Below are 7,574 nucleotides of genomic sequence, written 5' to 3' on the forward strand. Positions count from 1 at the left end.
GTGGGTAAAGTCTGTCAAAAAAAATTTGGACTGGACTTCCTGCACAGCAGAGGGAGGTGAATATGGCCAGGGGTCCTATACAGCACTCTGGGACCTGCAGCATGGACCTATCATGTGCAAAACCCTGCCAGGGCCAGAGCTTTAACACCATGGTGCAGAGAGGACCCACCCTCAGTGTGCATTTAGTAACATACAAACCTAGGCCTTGAACATACGGGCTCACCTAACCTGGCATTTGCTACACAGGCCTGCATCAGTGTCACAAAGCTGCAGAGTGGTGCAAAGATGACCCTTGGCAGCTTAGCAAGTGACTTGCGTTAGAGATGCATCTTCTCCTCCAACACTAAAGATCTGGGAGCACCGAGTATGTGGGTTTCCTACACTGGCTCTGCACAAACAGTTTCAGATGCGTTAATCTGGTAATGAAAGGTTCCTTTTAAGGGTACCATACAGCTTGGTGACTCCCAGCCTTGCCATCAAGCTAGTCAGGACTGGCTAGATTGCTTCAGACCAGTCTATGACCCAGGTGGTGGCGAGCGCCTGTGGTGATACCTGGCTAGATTCACCCCCACAGCACAGAGCTGGCACTCCAAGTTTCCCTTCCCCATGGCCACTCCCCAGCAGCAATGCAGACAGCTTGGCTGTGAAGTGAGCAGCAGGCAAGAAAACCTCCAAGATTTACATTTTTTGCATATTTCTCTTCCCTCAAAACATACATGTTGAGCAGGAATCCCCCCAACAAAGAGGTGCGCCGAAGCTGCCAGAAGTGCTACCGCCAACCGCTCTGCTCACACCAGCAGTGCAGGACATGGCAATTAGCAAGATGCTGGTTGACCCGGCATCAACCGCACCGACAACACGCAGAAGCCTCACCCTGAGCCGTCTGAGTCTGGACAAAGGTTTTGATGAGCGTGTCTGTAGTCTGCGTGTAGAGGGATAGGGCGTAACGCAGCGACTGCAGGTCCGGGCTCTTCTCCAAGAAGGTTTTCTTCAAACCGTTCCCACCAGCATGGAAGTATTGCTAAGAGCAAAAAGGAGAAGCAACAAGGTCAAAAAGACCTGCCCCCAGCAACAGACGGACTGCAGCTGGGCTGCTCGGCCCGGAGCGTGGACAGAGCCCAAACTTTCCCGAAGCAGCTTCTGCAGCAGCATCCAAGTCCTTAGCATGGGGATGGCCAACCCACTGCAGACATGTCACGAGTGACGTGGGCAGCCCATGCGTGTGGCATGCGGCACATCACAGAGGGTTAGGGAGCACAGCAGCAGACTGGGCAGGAAAGGAGATTGGAGGGGCACTCGGGAATGGCAAGGGGCTTCATTGGTACGAAGCCTGCCAAAAAGGCTGGCTGTCCTTGCCTGAGCGCAGCAGCTGCACAGACTGCCGCTAGCAATGAGACGTTAGCTCCTGATGCTAGGGCTGCATGAGACCTTTCAAGAGGCCAATGCAATGGGCTCGGCAGCACTAAACCAGCTCCATGCCTTCTTCTGTCTAACAGCATGTGGGCCCTGCTGGCAGCTGCTCATACATGGGCCACGCGCTGGGTAGTGTCGAGAGGAAGCCTCACTTACTTTGATGGTGTCCAGAGCAAGGTCCAGAACCACACACTGCTTTGGAGTGAGACTTCTGGTTTCCTCCCTCCCCATGTGATCCTGAAAAGCAACAGCCAGATTTACGAAACAACATTGTGCTATAAGGTAAGAGGGAGAGCGGTCCCCCAGAAAGCCAGTCACATTAGAGGCACACAGGGACCGTCGTGCCCAGGCCCTGCCATCTCCAAAAGGTGGATAGAGTCTCTAATGTCAGAGTCCTCCTTTGTTAATCTTGTTTTTAAAATGCTTTCTCCATTTCTGTTATGCAAAAGCAGCAGTGAAGATTAAATGAAAAGTGACAGTTTCATTTTAATCCAAGCTTTTTTCTCTGCAGCCTCGTGTCTCCAATGAGAAATCTTGAGAAAGGTTCGTTGTGCTTCTTGCTCACGAGTTACACAAAAAAAATCCATATGATCACAAGCAAAACCTTCAGCTCACAGACCACAAACAGGACAGGACAACTGGACTGCCCATGCTGCATCTTTCATACCCCCCAATGGCACGGGCCATTGCTTCAGCACAGCAGGTCCAGCAGCACACCCTGCTGCAGGGAAAGCAATGCACTGCAGGGCCTAGACTCTTAGGGGTGGAAACCTTCAACCCTCAGTGCAGAGCCCACACCTCATTTAAGGGCTCGACGGGACTAATTATCATGTGGGCTGACAAGCGACAGAGCCCACTGAAAACTGGGCAGCTACTGGGTCCTCCCCATATTGGGAGGGGGAGGAAATTGGGTCTTGTTTGTAAAAGGAAAACTTCCAGGCTTTGCCTACGTGCCTGGCTCCAGCTTTAGTGTTGATACAATTAAAGCATTTAATTGGTTTGCCCTTTAACAGATTCCCAGTCTCTGGCTTGCCCCATCACAGAGCGCCCCGGTGCCGGGGAACAGCAGGGCAAGGCCGCGTGGCACTCTTCTCCGGGCAAGTTGCAGACGGTCTTCAGCTGGCGTCGCTAGTTATTTATTTGAACTCAGAGGCACGCTGCTTCCCTTTGGGGAGCATGGACTCTCCTTCCGCCACTGTTACGAGCGGGGAGTAGCTCAACTGGAGCTGATGCGGCTTTGCGCTCCAGCACGCAGAGGACGAAACATTTTCTGTCTCTGCGCAGCCATCTCAAACTAAGTGTGCCCTTCATCTCGAGCCCCAGGCACCCCTCCTCTGTCTGTACTGCCCAGACAGGGCTGGATTTCTGCTGGAAGGATGCCTACTTCTGCTTCTCAGATGGTGGGTCCATTCCCCACGCTTTTGAGTCCAACCTGGGAGGCTGACACTCCTATCTGCTGAACTTGTGACGCTCTCCTCCTCTTGCTGTCTGAGCTACTGAGACTGACCCAGGCCACCTTGTCATTTGGGGATGTTCTCAGTGGGGGCAGACGACAGGACAAGGAGCAATGGGCTCAAGCTGCGGCAAGGGAAGTTGCGATTGGATAATAGGAAAAACTCACGAGGAGGGCAGTGAAGCACTGGACCAGACTCCCCAGAGAGGTGGTGCAGTCTCCATCCTTGGAGGTGTTTAAGATGAAGCTTTATCTGGGACGATGTAGTTGGGGCTGGTCCTGCTCTGAGCAGGGGGTTGCACTAGATGTAACCTCCACAGGTCCCTTCAACCCTCATTTTCTATGAGTCTGTGATTAAACATGTCACTCTGCAGATGGTTTTATTCGGCATAAACTCCATGGAAGTGCTATGGATTCAAGAGCTCTGCCGTTGATGCTCAAAAAGTAACCCGAGGCTGTCACTCCCCAGGCACCTGCCTTCTTTTATCCCCACCATCGTGGCCATTTCAGAGGGGGAGCAGTGGAGCCTAGTAATTGCAGGCCGTGTCCCGTGAGCCAGGAGCATTTCACAGACATCAAACCAGTAAGAGTAATCCCATCATTTCGAGCAAGAACAGTTGTACTGTTGATTAAGTCTTGATTTCATTAACAACACAATCAACTGTTGAGTTTACTATTAGAGTTAAGGGCTGATGAGATTTTAATTTTATCATGGATTTACTACCTGCATTATTCACTGTGAGCCAAGATTCCCCTCGTTTAGTTAAGCAGCAAGAGTTTTTTGCAATATCTTTTATTGGACCAGCTGTATAGCTGGGAGAGATGTTTGAGTTGTCAGCTGATTTTCAGTTAGCTTGTTCATTAATTTCCTGGAGAACCCACACACAGTTTCATAGATGTTAGGGGCTGAAAGGGACCTTACAGATCATCGGGTCCAGGTATATTGAACCAGTTTCCCTTTCCAAACAAACAGCAAGGAGGGTCACCAGCCCCCAATGGTTAAATTCATCTCAGGGGATCACTACAGAAGCCACTTAGCTTCACTTTTGAATGCACATCTTGGCACTTCAGTTTAGATCCAGCCAATGGGCTGCAGGAGACCCCACTGTGACCTGAGTATGTGGAGGAGAGACATGCCGTGTGCCATGCCGCCTCTTGTCAAGCAGCTCTCTGGAGCTCAGCTGCTGCTTGTCTGCTGGAAACCTGCAACCAAAGCTACTGAGGACTTGGCTTCTTGCAGAGCTGAGGTGCAAGCGCAGGAACCAGAGCTCTGAACTCAGGCGGCTGAAAGACCCTTGAACATCACCACGGCTGTGAGAACAAGCGCAGACTCCGCTGGAGATGAGAAACCGCAGCACGGCCTCGATCCATGAATGTCTCGTGTCCAGATGCATGCAATGCAGACACAAGACAAGACAACAGGCCTGCATGTTGCAGCTTCTCATGCATGCAGCTAGTCTGTAGAAAAGTTCAGCTGCACACAGCAGGACCCATCCTGCACGAGGCGTCTCCCTCTTCAAATCATTCTTGTCGTGACCAGGGGATTACTGCTCGATTGACTCATTGTGAGGCACCGTCAGCAAGGTGCCATCAAAGCACATCAGCACGGCCTTCATCCTAAATGCCAGCTTCTGTCTACAGAGAGCCCACGCAGTGGGACTTGATGGACGGGAGCTCTGCTCCAGAAGCCGAGCGCCCACTTCAGAAACGATTCCTTCATCAATAGCTAATGCTCCAATCACATCCACTTACCCCAGATGCCGATTACAACTAGAAAAGAGGTCAGAGGAGCATTTGCAATTTCCGTCGCACACCGTGTAGGCAGGGAAATTGGCTAAATCCTCCGTGTTCTTTGCTTTTTTCATTTTAAAATGAATTCCAGACTGTTCACCTATTTGCAGTGAATCATTAGGCTCCTGATTAAATACACAATACAACTGAAACACATAAAAGTCTCAGTGCTCAGATTAGCAGCAAAAATTCTACAGTGCACACACTACACACACGCACGCTGCCCGGCACAGACAGGGAGACGCACAAGACGCATGCTACGCACTATCATGTTTGCATGCTTATGTACAGGGACATAACTGCAAGCCACATGCAACATTGATACCTTCAGCTTTGACAAGTGTCCCAGTTCCTTGGCAGCACTGAAAATCAATTGGGTACCCTATGATTGCAAGAAGGGAGACAGAGGAGGGGTGGGGGGAGAAAAAGGGAGAGAGAGGTTATCAATAAAAATTGGGAGCATTTAAAGCAAAAGCAGATGCAAAAAATCAAGCCGGTCCATTGACAAAACAAAGCGGTTCAGGTCATGGCAGGTTTCTTTCTTTTTTGTCTATTTATTTATACAAATTATACAACCCAGCTGAATGGGCACATGTGTGAAAGCACTGTGCAAGTTTAACCTCAAGCTCTCCTTTACAATTACAGGCAGACCTAGGGATCGATGAGCACAGCGCTGGTGGGAGGCTGAGACCACAGCTATAACCTTTTGGTAGATGGGCAGCAAGATGCAAGAGTCAACTGCATGCAGAGCGGACACCAAGAGCTGCTTTGCTCCATTCTCAGTGTGTTTGCAGACAGACTATGACTAGTGTAATACATATTTCAACAGTCCCTTGTGCACGAGAATGAAAGGACTGCCACCCAGACGTCCCCGCTCCCTGAATTATGGTTGATTGATGCTCTATGAGCAATGCGGAAATAAGCAAGCAAGCCGACGGCCAGCCAGGCAGACTGCAGGACAGGGAGGTTTTGCAAGTGTATCCTGCGGTTGTGAGAGGCAAAGGTGTCGTTCCTTTTCCTGTCGCAGCATCTTCCCATTCTCGTATCTCACTGCTGCCTTAGTATCCATGGCCAACACAAGACTAGCAAGGTTTGTAGCTACCAAACACCCTCCTAAGAGTCTTTTGCAGAGTGCTTGAAGGTGGTGGTTTAACTTTCATCCCCTCCCTTTTCCCTTCCTCTGCTCCTACCTTTGACTGTCGCACAGGCTCCATGGAAAATCTGACGGGTCCAGCCTGCCTCGCTCCCAAATAGCTCTTCCCTTGGGAGCTTCTGCTTTCCAACAAGCTCTTTCAAGCTAACTCGACCGGGCTGTGAGGCTGGTCGCCAGAGGCTAGAAGTGTCTGCCCTTCTCTGATCAAGGGTCACCTCCTGCTCAGCAAGGCCTCAGATGCATCAGGACAGATGTCCCTAAAAAGCAGGCAAGAGGCTCCTGGCTCACGATGACTGGAAGCGACAGCAAGAAGGGACTATTTAATCTGTGAAAAAGTAATGCTCATAATGAGCACCAGACATGAGTCTGAAAGGGCGAAGGGGGTTTCAGCTGGGCATGGGTCTGAAGGAGCTTCCACTAGATGACAGACAAATGCAGAGGCCAGGGCCTGGCTCAGGCTGTCCCCCAAACATGCTGCTTACGGGAGGCCTCAGTAGCAGGCAGAGCCTATGGGGAAGGGTTGTTTTGGGGATTTCCAAACACCGCTGGCCCTTTCCCTTTCCTACCTGCCCCTTCCCCTTGCCTCCCTTCCTCCTTCCTGCAGGTCACCAAAGCCAGACGCCCTACGTTTTCTGTAACGCAAGTAAATCGGAGCGAGCACGAACAAGAGCACACGCTGAAACCGACGCCTGCTGCAGTCAGGCCAGTCGGTTCGTCTTCTATGTCCCATCCCCTGATGGTGTCTTTAGAGTTTAAATCTCTCAGAAGCAGGAGCTGGGCCTGTCTGCATGTGGAGGATGCCCAGCATGGGAGACTGGGGCTTGAGTGGGCTCCCCGGGTTTTACTGCCGTGTCCACATTCATTTTGCCAGGATTAAAGCAGAATCATGTCCACTGGGCTATTGCCCCTGTTGCTAACTCACGCAACAGAGGCGCAGATGCTGAGACTGTACTTTTCCCTTCCGAGGGAAAGCACAGACTAACAAGGAGGCCGAGGGACCTGGGCTGGTTGAGTCTGCAGAAGAAAAGACCGAGGGGGATTGAATAGCAGCCTTCACCTCCCTGCAGGGGGGCTGCTAAGAGGATGGAGCTGGGCTGTCCTCAGTGGGGGCCGCAACATTATGAGCGTTTGGCATCTTCCACGCATCCCGACTGTCCAGTCCAGGGACTCTGGACCTCACTGGTGCATACAACATGCAGGAGAGCAGCCTCCGCCTTGCACTTAGTATGCTCCGTGATGCACCAGGTATTTTATATTTAACTGTGCCATGTCCTACATTACTCAGCCTGAAAGACACGACTCGGTGACTCAGACTGACGGATATCGCCTTGAGTGATTCCTTCCAGAGCTATCATTTGGCGTTCGGTTTTTCCTCACCTCTTTGTGCTTGTTAAAATGAACCCGATGCAGAATGGGAGGCTTTAATGGGCTTAGTAGTGAACAGCTGCTGTTCGAACAGATTAAATTCAGACTCCTAGAGAAACGACTGAGGGCTGCATACCTGTACAGTCCACTGCCAGAAATAGGGTCACGTGTGAATCGCGTGGATACTGCTAAAATGATGACCTCCTCCCAAACAAAAATCCTGCCCACAACATACCAGGCAGAGCATGTGCATGCAAAGGATCAGTGCCCCAGGCAAGGTCTGCAGCTCTCACACGTGGCTACACTGAAGGTTCTTGTGCAAACCATAAATGCCGCACAAGTCATGGGGTCCTGCACAAGACTGGTTGTTTTTTTGCAGAAATCACAGACAATGATAGC

General features: G+C 51.0%; 1 protein-coding gene across 1 annotated transcript in view; it reads right to left on the reverse strand.

Moving 5' to 3' along the window:
- The window catches only part of UNC13B (unc-13 homolog B), a 339,671-nt gene that overhangs the window by 16,301 nt on the left and 315,796 nt on the right, over positions 1-7,574 (reverse strand). The window contains exons 35-37 of the mRNA XM_019518288.1: positions 4,983-5,039; positions 1,570-1,650; positions 874-1,021 (exon numbers count right to left, since the gene is read on the reverse strand). Of these exons, the coding sequence (XP_019373833.1) occupies positions 874-1,021; positions 1,570-1,650; positions 4,983-5,039 (286 nt within the window). The remainder of the gene's footprint in view (positions 1-873; positions 1,022-1,569; positions 1,651-4,982; positions 5,040-7,574) is intronic.

This window comes from Gavialis gangeticus, unplaced genomic scaffold (genome assembly GCF_001723915.1).
Source record: "Gavialis gangeticus isolate Ggan-Ray unplaced genomic scaffold, GavGan_comp1, whole genome shotgun sequence".
In the NCBI taxonomy this organism is placed as follows: Eukaryota; Metazoa; Chordata; order Crocodylia; family Gavialidae; genus Gavialis; species Gavialis gangeticus.